General features: G+C 53.2%; 1 protein-coding gene across 1 annotated transcript in view; it reads right to left on the bottom strand.

Annotated features, from left to right (window-relative positions):
• Nucleotides 1-16,850, bottom strand: part of Foxk1 (forkhead box K1) — a 63,723-nt gene that overhangs the window by 12,628 nt on the left and 34,245 nt on the right. The window contains exons 2-3 of the mRNA XM_021162477.2: nt 13,414-13,599; nt 102-258 (exon numbers count right to left, since the gene is read on the bottom strand). Of these exons, the coding sequence (XP_021018136.1) occupies nt 102-258; nt 13,414-13,599 (343 nt within the window). The remainder of the gene's footprint in view (nt 1-101; nt 259-13,413; nt 13,600-16,850) is intronic.

The following is a 16,850-nucleotide window of genomic DNA, read 5'->3' as shown; positions in this document are numbered from 1 at the left end:
TTCAACGCAGCCATGTGCTGCAACCTTGAATACCCCAGCGGAGCCACCCTCAGGACCCTTGCTTTAGAGTCTTGGTCCCCACAGCATGTCTGAGGTCAGACCTTGGGGCTGTCTCCACCAGACGCATCTGCTTGCTGCTCGGAGGCGGCCTTCGCAGCGAACTCTGCGGCCAGCTGAAGGTCGGAGGTCACATTCTGGACAAAGCGATAACTGGACGATCCAGCCCCTCGAGGACTTGCTGGACAGGAGTTGGGGACACTAAAGAGAAGAAAAGAACACAGTCAGTCTGAGACCCTGAGAGGAAGGGTTCTGGGTGGGGACCCTGTCTCCAAATCACCACGGATGATGGATGGAGGTGTTATTTCTGCCCTACTGGCAACAACACTGGGCCGATCAGCTTCAGGAAGTTGGAGAAACACAACCAAAGAACCCAAGAGAGGGCAGACAAGCTTTACTCCTTTGAGGCCAAGTCCAAAGCTGTAGGAAGCCGAGTCCCCAGGCCAAGAGGTTCTAATAAGCAAGAAAGGAGTAGCCTCAGCTGCTTCAGCAAAGGCACGCTGCTCTGGCTGTAAAAGCATGGCTAGCATAAAAGTGACCACAAGATGGCGCCCCGAGAACAGGCTTGGATGGCAAGTAACTCCACACGAGGGAATTTGAAACAGATGCTGTGGAGGGGTCGGGGGTGGGGGTGAGGTGGGTTGTGGGGAGGTCTGCTGGCTGGCAGAAGAGGGAGCACATAAGATTTCTCAGCCCCGGGCCATCAGCTCCACTGTGACCTACCACCGGCTAGGACAGCGCAGCTGTGGGCTGTGCATAAGAGAACCCGGCCAGCACCACCTGGAACCCAGGGCTTTGGCTGGTTGGTTGATGAGTGAGCTAAGTGATTAGGAGAGGTTCTAGTAGGCCCTTTAGATGGCTCAGCATGGGAAGATGACTGTTGCCAAAGCAGGCTGCCTGAGTCCAACCCTGGGGCTCCACATGGCGGAGTGCCCCCAACAGGCTGTCCTCTGACCTCCACATGTAAACTGTGGTGCACACACACACACAGGAGGCGCACGCGTGCGTGCACGTGCGCACACATGCCCCCCCACCCCACCCCAAATAAATACAATGCAACATAAAAGTTAAAAAATAAAACCTTTCAAATAGGGAAAAGTAAGGCAGCTCTGAAGCCCTCGGGTGGAGGCCTTGTTAGTTCTGTACCCTGCCTCCGCCCTCACCGCAGGAAGCCTGTCACATCATCCCACCAACACTGTGGCTGCAAATGACAAGTGTCAGGCCACTGCTCTCTGGCATGGCTGCCCTCTGCCTGCACAGTGTCCCTCAGGCCTGGGGTGTGACCCGGTGGGTGGCTGCTGGTCCATCTCCCTCTTCCTGAGAGCTGCTCAGGTCTCAGCAAGGTCAGCAAAAGCTTGCTGAGGCCTGGTGGCAGGATGGACTCCTTCTGGGGTCACAACCCTTCTGTAGGAAGGAGGGATGCACACCATATAGGACCCTAAAGTCTCTAGTTTAAGCGTTCATGTTCTCTTCACCTTCTGACCACCTCAAAAAACCTGGTGATTTCTGTTGGTAATTTCTGGTGGCCTCCTCCCTGCCCCGTGTCTGCAGGCCCAGCCAAGGCTTGACTACACAAGAGAGTCCCGTGGGCAGGCTGAGAGGCCTTGCCTAGAGCAGAGAAACCATGAATTTCTCTGTGGTTCCTTTTCTTTTTAAAAGGGGGTCTTGATATGTAGCTCAGGCTGGTCTCAAACACGCCATCCTCCTGCCGCACTCTTCTGAGTGCACTGCGCACGGCTGGCTTGAATTTGATTCTCTTTTCCTATCGTGAAACCGAGGATGGCTGGGAACGCCCCGCATGGCCCCGCGTGTGCGTGCGTGTGCGTGTGTGCGTGTGTGTCCTAGGCATGCACACCACACCAGTCTGAATTTAATTCTGAATCTAAAATATAAACCTGATTTTACTCCAGTGTCCACACATGCAAAAATCAAGTTTCTCTGTGCATAGCTCTCCTTGAATGTCAGCCCGCAGGCGGCAGAGGCAAACAGATCTCTGTGAGTTCGAGGCCAGCCAAAGCATGACAGTAAGACCCTGCCTTAAAAACCAACCAACCAAATGAATGAAGATTTTTTTAAGAGCCAGGCTTCAAAACCAGACTTGGAACAAAGCATGGTCAAGAGAAACGTGGCATAGGGGCTCTCGAGAGCTCGTCACTGGAGAGTCACCAAGCAGTGCCACCCTGGGGGAGCACGGAATCCTGCCCTAGGCCCGGGCAATAATGACCTCAGAGTTTACCCCAAGACAAGAGACATCAAGTCTCACTGGTGGCCATGGGACTGAGAAGTCACTAGGGAACACAGCACAGCTCCTAGTTACAGGCCATGGACACCCAGCATAGGTGGAGGCGGGCTAGGGGCGCTTCCCTTGGGTGAAGCCAAGGAGATGGTGAGCATCAATCCTGGGTGTACGCAGTCTCCCTGCCCGTTCTAAGGGCACAGAGCAATGGTGGGCACAGACAGCGAGTCCATGCCACCTGCTCCTGAGGAGGTGTCCTGCACACTTTCACTCGCACGTGCAAAATTCAGAGTCAAGGTCTTCGTGTGTGTGGCCCACAGGAAAAGTCAAGAGACCGACCTGATGGTTGCAGGCCTGTTGTCCCAGATACTGGGGAAGCTGAGGCAGGAGGATTATAGCTCAAGGTTAGTCTGGGATACGAAATGAGTTCAAGTCCAGCCTAGGGAATTGAGACTCAGTCCTGTCTTGTCCCCACTGACCCCCGTCCTCCCCCTCCAAAAAAAAAAAAAAATTAAGAGTCTGAGAATGTAGCTCAGTGATAGAGCACTTATCTAGAAGAGAGGGGCTAGGGTGTGGTCAGTGGCAGAGGGCTTGCCTAGCATGTGTGAGACTCTGGGCTCAGTATACATTTATGCCCCTCTCCCACTTGAGAAGGCAACCTCAGCTGCTTTAGCCTGGCTCCTGCCAGTGAGTGATCCCTGTGTGGCCACAGCTGGGATGTGCAACGAGCACTCCAGTCCTGAGTCTGTAATGGCGGTTTCCCAGCAGCCTCTGCGGGGCAGACGGCAGAACAGCATGCTTTCTCAATCCACCTCCCTGAACAACCCCTGCAAGCAGGCTACAAGGAGAGAGAGCTGCTCCTGAGGCAAGGCATCCTGCGGCTGGGGCTCAGGTCTCAGAGCCCTAAAATGACCACTGGAACTGCGGAATCAGCTGAATCCCTGGCCAAGTGAGGAGAAATTCACAAGGGTGAACAGCCAAGAGGGTTAGAGCCTGCAGACCAGCCTATAGCAGCAAGACTGACTGCCTTTAAAACCCAAACAAACAAAACCAAAACAAACCCGTCCCTAAAAGCCGTCCTCACAGAACCACAGTGAACAACGAAGAACAACCTGCCAGGTTGCTCTGTTCCAGGGGAGTCACACGCCTTCAGGAGGAGCCTTTTGCTTCCAGGGAAGGCAGAGCCCTCCCTGTGGGGAACCCAGGACTCAGTCCCCCCAAAAACTGACTGGCTCCACTCTGGAGCCAGAGAGCCAGGACTTGGTGGAGGGCCGGCTTGGAGGGTGTGATGGAGTCTGCATACAGGGAGCAGAGCTGAATAAACTTATGCCTGTCACTGTCAAGTAAGTTGCTGTTGGCCAATGAGAGACCCTGTCTCACACAACAGAGAGGAAATCCGAGCAGAGCCTCAGGAGTCCCCCCGCCCCCCGCCCAGTGGTGAACACACTCTGAAGACAGTGATGAAGCTTGCAGGCTGTAGTGCCAGTCGGCTTCTGGGGACTGGCCTGGCCCTGGCCTGTTCCAGCAGCAACCTTGATAATCTCATGCTGGCCCTGTGACAGCCCGGGCCACACCCTGGAGCCTGGCTTGCTTGACTCCTCAGACATGCCGAGAAACACTGCTGCCTGGCTCAGGTGTCCAGGGCAGTCACTTCTTACTTTCTTTCTTCTTCTTTTCTTTCTTTCATTTATACAGGGGAGGGAGCATGCTAATCTTCTCGAGGGCCTCAGGTTATCTCTCTAGCTGGCCTCGAACTTGCTAAGCAGCTGAAGGAGGCTTTGAACTCCACTGCACTTCGGCATGTTACTGTGAGCAGATTTCAAACAGAGAAATCTGAATGAAGGAGGACTACCACACCCCATCCCCAACACCTTGACAGTGTCAGGGTCTCTCTGGTCACTTTATTCCAGTGCCGGCCTTACAGCCAGTGTGGAGACCCTAGAACTGCTGGGTTCAGGGGAACAGTACTGTCAAATTGGGGGTGGAGGGTTATAGTCTGCAAGGGCTGCCAGGGCCAGGGCTGTGAAGGTACCACAGCTGGTAAAGTGCTGGCCACAGAAGTATGAAGATCTGAAATTGATGTTTAGAACATACATCAAAAAGCTGGGTGTGGTGACTGGCACTTGTAATCCCAGCACTGAGGAGGCAGGAGGCAGGAGGCAGGAGGCAGGAGGCAGGAGGCAGGAGGGTCCCTAGGACACACCGGCCAGTCAGCCTAGAGTAACTGGGGAGTTTTAGGCCAGGGAATGCACCCTGAGGACACTGGGGAGAACTGGTACCTGAAGTTGAACTCTGTTCCCCGCCCCCCAGCCCCCTGGGTTTGGGCACAGGGTTGTCATCCCAGCTACTCGGGAAGCTGAGGTCCGAGCAAGAGCATGCAGTGAAGGGACTCTAGGTCAAGTACTTGCCTACCATGCTAACTCCTGAGCTCAATCTCCAGTTCCTCAACTGTGTTTTCAAAAGGGACCAAATCACCAGGCTGGCTAGGGGGCCTTTTTCAATGCCTCTCCTGGACCCTTTCTCAGGAAGTAAGTGAAGAATGTTCCTTAACAAAACGAAGAGGAGTAATTCAAGAAAGAGGAAGACATCTGCCGGGCGTGGTGGCGCACACCTTTAATCCCGGCACTCAGGAGGCAGAGGCAGGCGGATTTCTGAGTTCGAGGCCAGCCTGGTCTACAAAGTGAGTTCCAGGACAGCCATGGCTATACAGGGAAACCCTGTCTCGAAAAACCAAAAAACCAAAACCAAACAAAAACAAGAAAGAGGAAGACATGTGAGTCCAGGATGGAACCTTTTCCTCCCGAGAAGTCCTGGATGTGGAGGAAGACCACTCGTGGGTCAGAAGGGCCTACCTAGAGCCAGGGCCGGGCTGCGGAGGCAGCAGCCTGCCAGAAGGGTGCAGGACACCGGGCACGCTGGACCACACAGAAAAGGGGAATTACAAACCCCAAGACGGGGGGGGGGGGGCAGAAAACAAGACAAAGTACAAGGAAGGAAATGGCTGGGCCCCGTAATTGTGACACACATACAATAGGAGACACTGGCAGGAGCTGAGCCAAAGATGATGGAACTTTCCTGGGGAGAGGGAGGAGAAGTGGAATCCAAAGTCCCTCTCGGAAACACGAGGCCCTGACCCACTGCCCTGACGCAGAAGGACGCCTGCAAAGGGCAGGCCATGCGGGACAAGCCAGAGGGGCCCTAGGGGAGTCCCTCCACTGTGGGAACCGCACGACACCCACCATTTACTGCTGAGTTTGAACAAAACAAAAGGGCAGAGAAGGAAGATCTTCAGAGGCAAACACTGTAGACTTAGCCTCAAGAATTTTTGTGCCCTGTGCATGCGCAGGTGAGGTGCCCTGTGCAAAGGTGCTTGCGGGCAAGCCTGACAGACAACGCAAGTTCAGTTCCCTGAACCTGCCTGCGTGGTAGAAGGGTGCATCATGGTGTGCGCGCGCACATGCACAGTAATAAATACATGGGTTTTTTTTTGTTTTGTTTTCGTTTTCAAAAAGAATGTTCTTCTAAGGTAAGTGTCATGTTACTTAAGTCCCTGGAGCTACTTCAAAAGAGTAACTTTGCTTCTGAAACCACAAAGTACCCAAGGTGGAAAACACCCTAATATTAGGTACTTTTAAAAATTGTGTGCATATGATGTGTGTATATGTAATTACATATGTATGTATGCATGTATGTATGTGTGCAGGTCAGAGGACAGCTCAGCTAGCTGGCCTATACGCTGTCTATCTTTGCATAGGTTCTGGAGATCTGAACTTGGTCTCACTACTGACCAGCCCAGCCCAGTATCAGCTACCTTTAGGCAGTCTTACGACAGGAGAGGGAAGCCATCACCCTATATCTGGGGGTCTGACACTGGATCCGGGCTCTCAGGCCTTTGCCAGGCCAGTTCTGTGTTTTTCGAAGGCTTCTCACCAGTGCAACATCTGGGGAGGAAGGACTGTCCAGTGCAGACACAGTGACCATACAAAAGTTCCCTGTAGGCTGATGAGACAGAGTCCAAGTGGTGCTATACAGGGACACACACCTCAGATGCAGCCACTGGGACCCCAGGAGAACTGGGATGGCCCCCACCAACCTCGACTGGAAACCCAATGTTGTAGAGCCCCAGATAGTCCAGGAGGACACACAAACAGTAGGGACAGGCCAAAGGAACACAGAGGGCCCTAAACCCTCTGGTGGGAAGAAACCAAGTTGTCAGATGGGAAAGGAAACAAGGTAAGGCCTGTTGGTGCAGACGGGGACAGGAAACAGCAGACTCAGTGTCCGTAGATGCCTAGAACATTCGATGCCGCCTTCAAGTTCTAATGTGATCACAGGAAGGTTACACACCCTGAAGGAAGCACCAAAGCTTGCCAGGAAGACAAGCATTCAGGAGGCTCCTTTTCCAGAGGCACACGTGCAGAGACCTCCAGGAGTACTTGAAGCCCTAGACAGCACAGAGCCTGACACACACCGTCACTTCCTACATTCCTACTCCACGATAAAGCGTGGCCTGTCACTTACCGGCAGAACTTGCTGTGCTGCTGGTCTTCAGCATGCCTGAATTTGACCTTCCCCGCCCTCCCCCAGTACTGATGCATGCCAGGTTAAGTGGTCTACCATGGGGCTTCATCCCCAGCCCCCAGTGCAGACTGGGTAATCCAGCCATCCACCGGATACACTGGGCAGGGAGTCACACACAGGGGAGGAGCTATGCAGCGCTGCACTCGATTGAAGACTTGTAACTTGCTCATTTTCTGCAGTTTTCCACTTGGTATTTTTGGACTGTGCATAACTGAAACCACAAGCAAGTGAAACTAAGGCTGGGAGTGGGGTGGGGTGGGGAGGGGAGGGGTGGGGTTCGGTGGGGTGCTAGACTTCTGATGCAGACTGGGGTGCCCTCCAAACGCAGATCTCCGAGAGCACAGGAGAATGGAGCTAGCCCGCAAAAAAGTAGAACTGTACTCCAGATCCATGATTAAGGGGGCCAGGTCTCTGATGCCGACATTTCCTTCATTCACATCACCACTGCTAACCTTTGCTACTTGTGTATATGCAGGGGGTAGGCACAGCCCTGCACAGCCTGGTGTGGAAGACGGCAACTTTAGAGACTCAGCTCTCCCCTCCACCATGTGGCTTCGGGACTCAGGCTCGGGAGAGCGCACCTTCCTTTACTCGCTGAGCCATCCCACCAGCCTTTCCATCTTAATTTTGGGACAGGGTCTGTACCAGAAGCGAACCCTGAGCTCCCAGTTTCAGCTAGACAGGCTGGCCTCAGATCTGCAATCTTGCTGCCTCAGCGCCCTGGGTGCAGGGATTCCTGGTAAATGCCTGGTGCTGGCACCCACAGGCTACTTTCATGGCTGCTATAGCAGTCTGCTGAAGTGTAGTCCCACGGAGTCTGCTTTTAGCCTCAGTACCCTCAGCAAATGATTAACCAGCTCCCCGTTTTCCTAAATCACTTGCTCTTCACAGAAAGAAAGGTCAAAACACTGCCGAAGCTGCCGTTTCTTTCAAAGAGCTCATTCATCTCCTGGGCGGAGCCCTGCAGGCAGGGACAGCCCCCCCAAAAAACCCAACATACACACAACTCAAAACCACAGCGGAACAACCCGCCCTGGGAAATAAGGAGCCACCCAGCAGAGTGAAGCCGGCCTGGTGGGGGGTGGAGTGAGGCAAAGGTACGGAGCCCTGGGATCCGCTCCATGGAGGGAGGAGTCACAGCTGGGAGGTCCCCAAGCCTTCGGTGCCCAGGTCGGCCAATAGGGACCCGCTAGCAAAGCTCACCAAATTAGGCAAGCACACTGCGCAGGGCGGGGCCCACTGCTGCGGGCTGGGAAGTCAAACCCTTTCCCCAAGCCTGCCCCACCCTGGCTCCCGCTGCCTGGGAGAGGAAGGGCAGGGCGTGTTTGTAAACACGTGGGCTCCACCCCTACACAGAAACTCAAACTGAGAAAGTCTTGGCAGGCGAACCTCCAGCGGCCGCTGAGCTTTACAAAAGCTCAATGGAATTCCTCAGTGTGGAGATAAACGGATGTCAACAGAGATCTTTTGTTGTGACACTTAAAGGCCCAGGGAGTCCAGAGCAAGTCCCAAGCCACCGTCAACAGTGACCGCGCACCCGTGGGAACTCAGGAGGAGCCAAAGGCCTGCCCCCTCTCAGCAGTGCCAGGAATGTGGCAGACACAAAGTCGGGACTCCAAGGAAGCACTGAGGACACCAAAGCACCAACTGCTGGGCGGGGTTCGGGGAGAAGGGGAGGGTCTTTACAGCCACTGTGCCACCTGACCAAAAGCCACTCTACACCGACCTGTGATCACTCAGTGTCTTAGCCAGCTGGCTGCTGTTTTGTTTTTGAGACAGGGTCTCATGTAGCTGGGGTATGACACACGGCTTTTGATCCTCCAGCCTCCACCTGCCCAGAGCTGGGGCTGCCATGGGCCACTCACTGCATCTGCTGTTATCAGCGCTCAGGATCTTGCAGGCCTTCTTGGCAAGCCGCTCCACCAACCCAACCCCACTCCCAGCAACCCAACCCCACTCCCAGCAACCCAACCCCACTCCCAGCACGCACCACTTTTTCTCTGTACTGTCAATGAGAAACACTCTGAAGCCAGGCATGCTTGCACCTTTAGCCCCAGCTCTGGGGAGGCACGCGTACACAGGATAATTGAGGCCAGCCTATGTAGTGAATTCCAGAGTTACAAAGTGAGATCCTGTCTCAAAAACAAACAAACAACACAAAAAATTACCCTATTCAATCCCACAATCACATACCCTACCTAGTACTGGATATTGAACCAAGAGACTTTGTTTGTTTGTTTGTTTGTTTTGGTGTTTCTATAACAAATAACATAGCTGGCTGGCCTTGATGTGACCCTCTGGCCTCAGCTCCCAAGTGCTGGGATTTCAGGTGTGTGCCACCATGCCATGCTGGGCTAACCTAGGGCCCCTTCCAGGCTCCTAAAGTGTCTGTCCTACCCCTGAACTCATCCAGGTCCTCTTCTTATTATAGGATGACAGGATACCACTTGTTGCCCAGGCTCATTTTGGTCCTACTCAGTAGCCCAGGCTAGCCCTGAACATGCTTTTAGGGCTGCCCCACCTGTTCCTCATGTGAGTACATGATTTCCCATGTAAATAACAGAAAGGCTACAACTTTCTTAACTGCTGGGAAGCCAGGAGACCCAGCAATAGGTGACAAGAACCATTGGTGGGAGGGGCTTTGTGAGGAACCCTCAGTCTCTCAGTGACTGAATCATTCATTTTATATAAACAAACACCCGCACCTGCAATCCCAGCATCTGGGAAGCTGAGTCAGGAGGATTACCCCAAGTTTCAGGCAAGCCTGGGTAACAAACTGAGTTCTGAACCAGCCTCACTGCAGTGAGACCCTGTCTCAAAAAGCAAATCAGGGGCTCAGACGGCCCTGAGGGTAAAGGTGCTTGCAGTCGAGCTGGTGGGAAGGAGAGCGAAGACTCCCACAGGCTGTTCTCTGACCTTCACATGCCCCTCCCAACAAATACATACATACATACATACACACATACATACATAGATCAATATAGCTTACAAAAGAAACAGTATCAGAACAAGTCCCACACACAGGGCCTCCCGACTGCCCTGACTTCCCTGACCTCTAAGGGGACCAGCCTGGGGCCCCATCCAAGTTCAGCACCTGGAAGACATGCTCATGCGTGTGGAATGTGGGTATTAACAACAGGGAGGCTCCCAGACTGAAAAGAAGCTGGGAAGAAGCAGTCTCTGATGAAATCAATGGCCGAAGGACACCCGGCGGGTGCTGAGCACAGGCTGGCTGTCAACTCTCACCGCTGCCTTCCTTCCGCGGCCTCTGCCATCACTGCAGGCCTCACAGCCTGGAAGACGTGGGCGGCGGCTGTGGGAAGCTGCTATGGTGTGTCCTACCCAGAAGACACAACCCACAGTCCACATGTCCAGAACCGCGATGGGCTGGCTCTCCACCTCAGCTCTGGGCTTGCAGATTCCCAGGCTGTACCTGTCGCCGGTGTCAGGAAAGAGGATGGACTCCAGACAAAGGACCCGTGTAAAGACATGACACGGTAGGAAACAAAATAAGTTCACCAAGACAAACCAAGGGACACATACACATATACACACACGTATGTGTGTTCAAGTGCAGTGTGTGCTCACACTTACTCCTGCTGATACGCTTAACCATCTTGGGTTTCCACCAGGAGGAAGGATGTCATCCCCTGACCTTGAACCTGCAGCACTGAGAACCAAAAATCTCCCTTATGTATACACTTAAAAAGGCTCCAACTCCAGCCAGGTGTGGGGCTGCCCGGCTGGGATCCCAGCTGACCAAGGTAGGAGGACCAACGGTTCCAGGCCAGCTTGAGCCTCCGGAAGCTTCCAAATCAACCAGCTGGGGGCGAGGCTATGGATGTGCCTCAGTGGCAAAGCCCCTAACCCAGTGTGCTGCTTCAAGTAAGAATGGCTCCTAGAGACAGGTCATGTATTGGAATTAGTGGTCCCCAGGTGGTGGGATGTTCAGGAAGGATTACAAAGTATGCCACTAGGGATGGGCTTCAAGCCTTCAAAGCTTCAAAGCCCACATCAGGTCCAGCTGTCCCCCATCTGCCCCTCCTGCCTGCACATCTAGTTGCCACCCAGTGCCATGCCTGCTTCCAGCCCCTCAACCAGGAGTCATGGACTCACCTCTGAGACTGTAAGCAAGCCCCTAATTAAATTAAAATTTATAAGTTGCCTTGGTCATGGTGTCTCATTACAGACAGAGAAAAGAGTCTTAGCGTCTTAGTTAAGGGTATACTATTGGTACAAAACACCATGACCAAAAAGCAAGTTCAGGCAAAGAGGGCTTATCTGGTGTACACTTTCATATTGCTGTTCACACTCAACTCAACGAGGGCAGGATCCTAGAGGCAGGAGCTGATGCTGAAGCCATGGAGGGGTGCTGCTTACTACCTTGTTCCCCAGGGCTTCCTCAACCTGCTTTCCTATAGAACCCAGGACCACCAGCCCAGGGATAGCCCCACCCACAATGTACTGGGCCCTCCCCCACTGATCACTAATTGAGAAAATGCCTTACAGCTGAATCTCATGGAGGCATTTCCTCAGCTGAGGCTCCTTCCTCTCTGTTGCCTCCAGCTTGTGTCAAGTCGACACACACCCAGCCAGTACAACTGACTCCCAGACTTAACACACAAACACATCACTGCTAAGCCACAACCCCCCCCCTTTCTCAGTCATCCCCAAGATACCACATGAAAAACATAATTAACCTTAAAAGCCCCACAGCTCTTTACAAACTCAAGCGCATTCAAATTTCAGTCTCTTTAAAATATCCAGTCTCCCTAAAAATCCAAAATATCTTTTAAAAAGTTCAAAGTCTTTCAGCTGTGGGCTCCTGTAAAAATAAAAATGAAATGAAATACCTTCTTCAAAAGGGAAGAACCAGGGCACAGCCACAATCAGAACAAAGCACAGCCAAACTCCAAGAGTGTAAATAACTGGGTGTTTGCTTTTGGGGATCCACTCACTATCTTCTGGGCTCCTCTTTGACTGCCCTCTCTCTGCAGCACACAGCTTGTCTCCTAGGCTCTGACTGGCTCCGCTGCTGCTGCTGCTGACCCCACTGCGGCTGCTGACCTTGGTTGTCAGCCCGAGGCACTGGCATCTCCAAAACCACTGGGGTCTCTCGCTGCAGCTAGGCTACACTTTCACCAATGGCCTCTCATAGGCTCTCTTCCTGGTGCCAAGTCTCAATGTTTTTTTAAAGATTTATTTATTTATTTTATGTGTATGAGTACACTGTAGCTGTCTTCAGACACACCAGAAGAGGGCATCAGATTCTATTACAGATGGTTGTAAGCCACCATGTGGGTGCTGGGAATTGAACTCAGGGCCTCTGGGAGAGCAGTCGGTGCTCTTAACCACTGAGCCACCTCTCCAGCCCCAAGCCTCGGCTTCTTTGCATGACCGCTTCAGTCCTGGGCCGTCAACTGCCACTGAGGCTGCACCTTCACCAATGGCCTCTCCGGGCCTCTCCCAGTGCCCAGCCTCAGCTAATCTCCATGACCCCTGCGTGCTTTCAAAATCATACCACCTGGGTGACTCTTACACCACCAAGCTTGGCTGCCTCTGGAACACAGAAACACTCTATTGACACAGAACCAGCCAGCACACCTATTATGCGTAAAAGCCTGGGTTTGGTTCCTAGCACTGGAAAAATAAGAAAGCTTTTAAATAAAAAGCTAGCGTCAAGCATGGCCCCGGAGAAGGAGGAGGTGTAACTTTGGGGACTGAGTGAGGATATCTGTAGGAGTGACCCGTGGCCAGGGCTCAGGGACAGCACAACTCTGGCTTTGCTGAGAGGAACTCTCAAGGTTTTGTGGGTTCCCACAGTCCTGCCCCCCAAGGAGTGTACCACTCCTGTTACAGTCATAAGAGTTCCGGCCACGTCGGCCACGTGTACAGGGCTGGCCTGTGTCACAAGTGGGGGAGGAAGCCACAGAGCTCAGAGGCACCACGGCTGCGGCCCTGACAGGTGGCACAGTACTTTCAGAAGCATCACGACGCGTGAGGGAGCAAGAGGGAATCCTGCTTCATCGAAAAACACCGGCCAGAATCCAAATCCCCTACCCTCTCTATTTTGAGACAGGGTCTCTGGTAGCCTAGGTTGGCCTCGAACTCACTACATAGCAGAAGATGACATAACATCTCTTCCCCTGCCTCCAGGATCATGAGCACACTCTGCCATGCCCAGTTCATGACGCCATGGGAAGTGAACCCAGGGCCCACATAAGCACTCTACCAACTGTGCTTGTCCCAGCCTATGTGCTCTGCAGATGAGGTCTCTCTCACTGAGGGGCCAGGATGTCCCTGAATGCCCATGTAGCCCTGGCTGGCCATACACTGACGATCCTCCTGCTTTAGCCTTTGGAGCGCTGTGTGTACAGGACTGGGCCACACACCTATTCTCCTATTTGCTTTAGGAGACCCTAACTCATAAATCTACAACCTGGATGGGTGGTGACTTAAAGGTGACTGTCCCTTGCAGGATTATCTCCCAGTCTAGCTCCATCTCCAGCCCGCTGGTGCACTCAAAAGAGCCTGCTCACCTGATGGTGCCAGTTGGGGAAGGGATGGGGCTGACGAGGCTCCGGAGATCCGGCTCCGGAATGTGGATCTTCAGTGGGGAGATCTGTGGGTAGAGTGGCCGCAGGGGCGATGCTGGGGCCTCCTCTTTATGGTATAGCGATGTGAACTGGATCTTGATGGCCGTGCTCGGGAACCGGAAGGTGCATCTGTAAAGGGAGGATATTGGCTGGTCAGGTACAAAGTCACTGGGCACAGGAACTGAATGAAGTCCCACCACCCACAGGGCACAGGCACCACTCGGAGGGGGGGGGGTCCTATCAGTGTCAAAATGGTACTCCTGGAACTCTGGCATCATCTGTGCCTGGCCTGTGAGCAAAAGATATAAATATCTCTAGACAGGTGCCACCAAGACGTACTCTCGGCGTTTCCATGTGCCTGGATTGCAGAGGTGACAGTGACTGTGGTTCTTGATCCCAGCGGCAAACAGCTAAAAGCATCCTGCCCCATTTGTGTGGATTTCACTCATTCATTCATTTGTTCCCTCATTCATTAATTCATTAGAGGACACGGTCTCACTGTTTGCTCCAGATGGGCCTGGAGCCTTGAGATCCTCCTGCCCTGTCTCCTGGGTGCTGGGATGACTGGCACACACCACCATGTCCAGCTTATTGCCAAGATTTTAAAGGCCAATTTCTTCAAAGTATAAACAGATGCCACCTCACAAAGGTAGAGGGATACTCCACAGACAGGGAGTGTATGTGTGTGTGTGTGAGAGAGAGAAAGAGCCAGCAAATGTATGAGTGTACATATGCGTGCATATGTGTATGTGAGTGTGTGTTCTCTAATTGGCTTCTCACTAAACTCAAGGCTTACAAGCCTAGAGCCTGGTATGTCTACTGAGTGGCAGGCAGACAGACAGACAGACAGACAGACTAATCTGACCCTGAGCAGCCAAGGAAGCCCCTCCCATTCCAAAGACCACACCATATGCTGAGACAAGGTGGGCATCTTTCCCATCTCTAAGAAATGGGCACAATTTGCTGAGCACACCTTCTAATTTCTAATCTTGTGTGTGTGCATGAGGTGTGGGCATGCGGGGGCCAGAGGCTCATGCTGAGCTAGGCTGGCTGGCTGGCAAGCTCAGGGTCTGCCTGTCTCTGTACTCCCACACATATGTAATAAATATATACAGCTTGAAACAAAAGGAGAAAAGAGAAAGAATCCGAGGCCCGGGTAAGGCACATGAGTCCATGGTAGCCTGGGATACACAGCAAGCCCCACTCTAAAGCACGCATCCGATGTCATCTCTACCCCACTTAGCATCTCACAGCCCAGGAACACTTCTAGACATTTGGTTTGTGCAAGTCCATGCATGGGGGTAGCGGTATACACGTGTGGGGAGGGCAGATGTCACCCTGGGGGTCATTCCTCAGGCACTCCCCACCTCAGCTTAGAGGAGCTAGGCTTGCTTATAGGCTAAGATGGCTGCCAGTGAGGCTAGGGGATCTTTCTGACTCTAGCCCCCCAGTGCTTTGATTACAAGTATATGCCGTTATGCCTGGCGCGCGCGTGTGTGTGTGTGTGTGTGTGTGTGTGTGTGTGTGTGTGTATGTATTCTGAAGATCGTGCTTGTACCTCGAGCACTTTACCCACCAAGCTGTCTACTCCAGCTCCTCCATCGGTATTTGGACTGGGAGAACCCATCAGTTACGTTTTCTAAGATGACTTCTTGCGTCTGTGCACCGTCAGCTCTACACGTCTGTGTCTACAAGCCATCTAGCATGTGTCTGATGACAGCTGTGGGGGTCCAAACTCGGTGCCTAAGGAAGGGGCCTGACTGGGAGCCGCTGGTGGGTAAGCTGAGCTGGCTGAGGGTAACTTGAGAATGCCTGCACTGAAGGAACAGGGCGGTACACACAGTGTATGTGTGCATGTGTGCACATGACACACCTGGTCAACCCAAGATCTGCACCAAGGTTGTCATGGTAACAGATCTCCTCTGGTTCTTCCTTCCTCTCTACCAACAGGGAACAGGGATGCTACCCCACCCTCTGCTGGGAGGATGCAAGGATCCTTGAGTCAAAGCGAGAGCCTGCACTTTAGAATCGCCACAGCTACCAGACAGAGACACAGACAGAGCCTGTGGCTGTGGTGGATGCCTGAGTGCGCAGCAGACAGGATCCTGGAGAACAGGCTGTGGATGTGAGAAGAATGAGCCGTAGACCTGGGGGGCTGAGCTCCGCCTGAAGAACTGCTGCCTAATCCTGGAAAGGTGGAAGGTTTCTGAGGCCTTCCCTGGCTCACCATCTGGGTACAGCTGACAGACAAAGGCTCGAAGTGGGGCTTCCAATGCAGACAGGACCCACCAGAGAACACGGGGCAGCACCCTTGAGCCTCTACGATCTTTCTCTCTCTTCACCAACTAAGCTGGAGGGATTGAGCAACAGCCCGCTGCAAGGGCTGCCAGTGGAAATCATGACTTTTAAGAAGGGTGTGTGTGTGTGTGTATGTGTGAGAGAGAGAGACAGACAGACAGAGGCACAGAGAGAGACAGTGACAGACAGAGAAGTGAGTGTGTGTGTGTGTGAGAGAGAGACACACACACAGAGAGAAAAGAGGTGTGTGTGTGTGTGTGCATACTCATGGACACCGGACAGTCAAGTCCCCGAGGTGCAGGGCTGTAGGGCTGTGAGCTACCTATCACGAGTGCTGAGAACGGAGCTGTGGTCCTTTTGCAGAGGAGCACATGCTCTTTAATCCCCGAGTCACCTCTCCAGCTCCAACAATCAGGATTCTAAAAGCTAGAGCTACAGCTGAATGATAGAACCCATCGCGGAGCCGCCAGAGTGGTCCTCGGGGGCAGAGCAGCTGCGGACATGTTGGCCCAGATTAGATTCTAGCGGCAGTACAGCCAAGTAAAACAAGCCCCGAGACGAATGCGTGATGTCGATGGAGATGTTTGGTAAACTGACCTTCCCTCCTCTGGCCTCCGTCCAGGATGCTGGGGATCATGTGTCCCCACAGTAGACAACATCTGACTTGATCCCTGGCACCAGGAAAGGAAGGGAGAAGAGGGGGGGGGAGGCTGTGTTCCTAAATATCACGCCCATCCCTCTGCAGCGCCGCGCCCTACTGCAAGCCAAAGCAACACTTGGTGGCAACCATCTTCAGGTTATTTGCCTAAACAGCTCCTGACTCACTCCCAAAATTCAACCCAAGGCAGCCACCCTGTCACCAGGAGCCAGTTCTCACTGTGCCTGGCAGCCCTGTGGCTTGGCAGAGTCTCCCCAGGGCACTCAGGGTGCCTCCCATCATACCTCTCCTGAAAGATCCCCACGTGTCCAGAGGCCTCGTCCACCTACTTCTGCTTGTTGTTTGTTTTTGAGACAAGGTCTTGCTATGTAGAACTGGCCTGGACCTCCCGGCAATCCTCCTGCTGCAGTCTTTTGGGATTTAC

The sequence above is a fragment of the Mus caroli genome, unplaced genomic scaffold (genome assembly GCF_978045245.1).
Source record: "Mus caroli unplaced genomic scaffold, Mus_caroli_1 scaffold_4, whole genome shotgun sequence".
NCBI lineage: Eukaryota > Metazoa > Chordata > Mammalia > Rodentia > Muridae > Mus > Mus caroli.
This window is presented reverse-complemented; position numbering and strand designations above follow the sequence as displayed.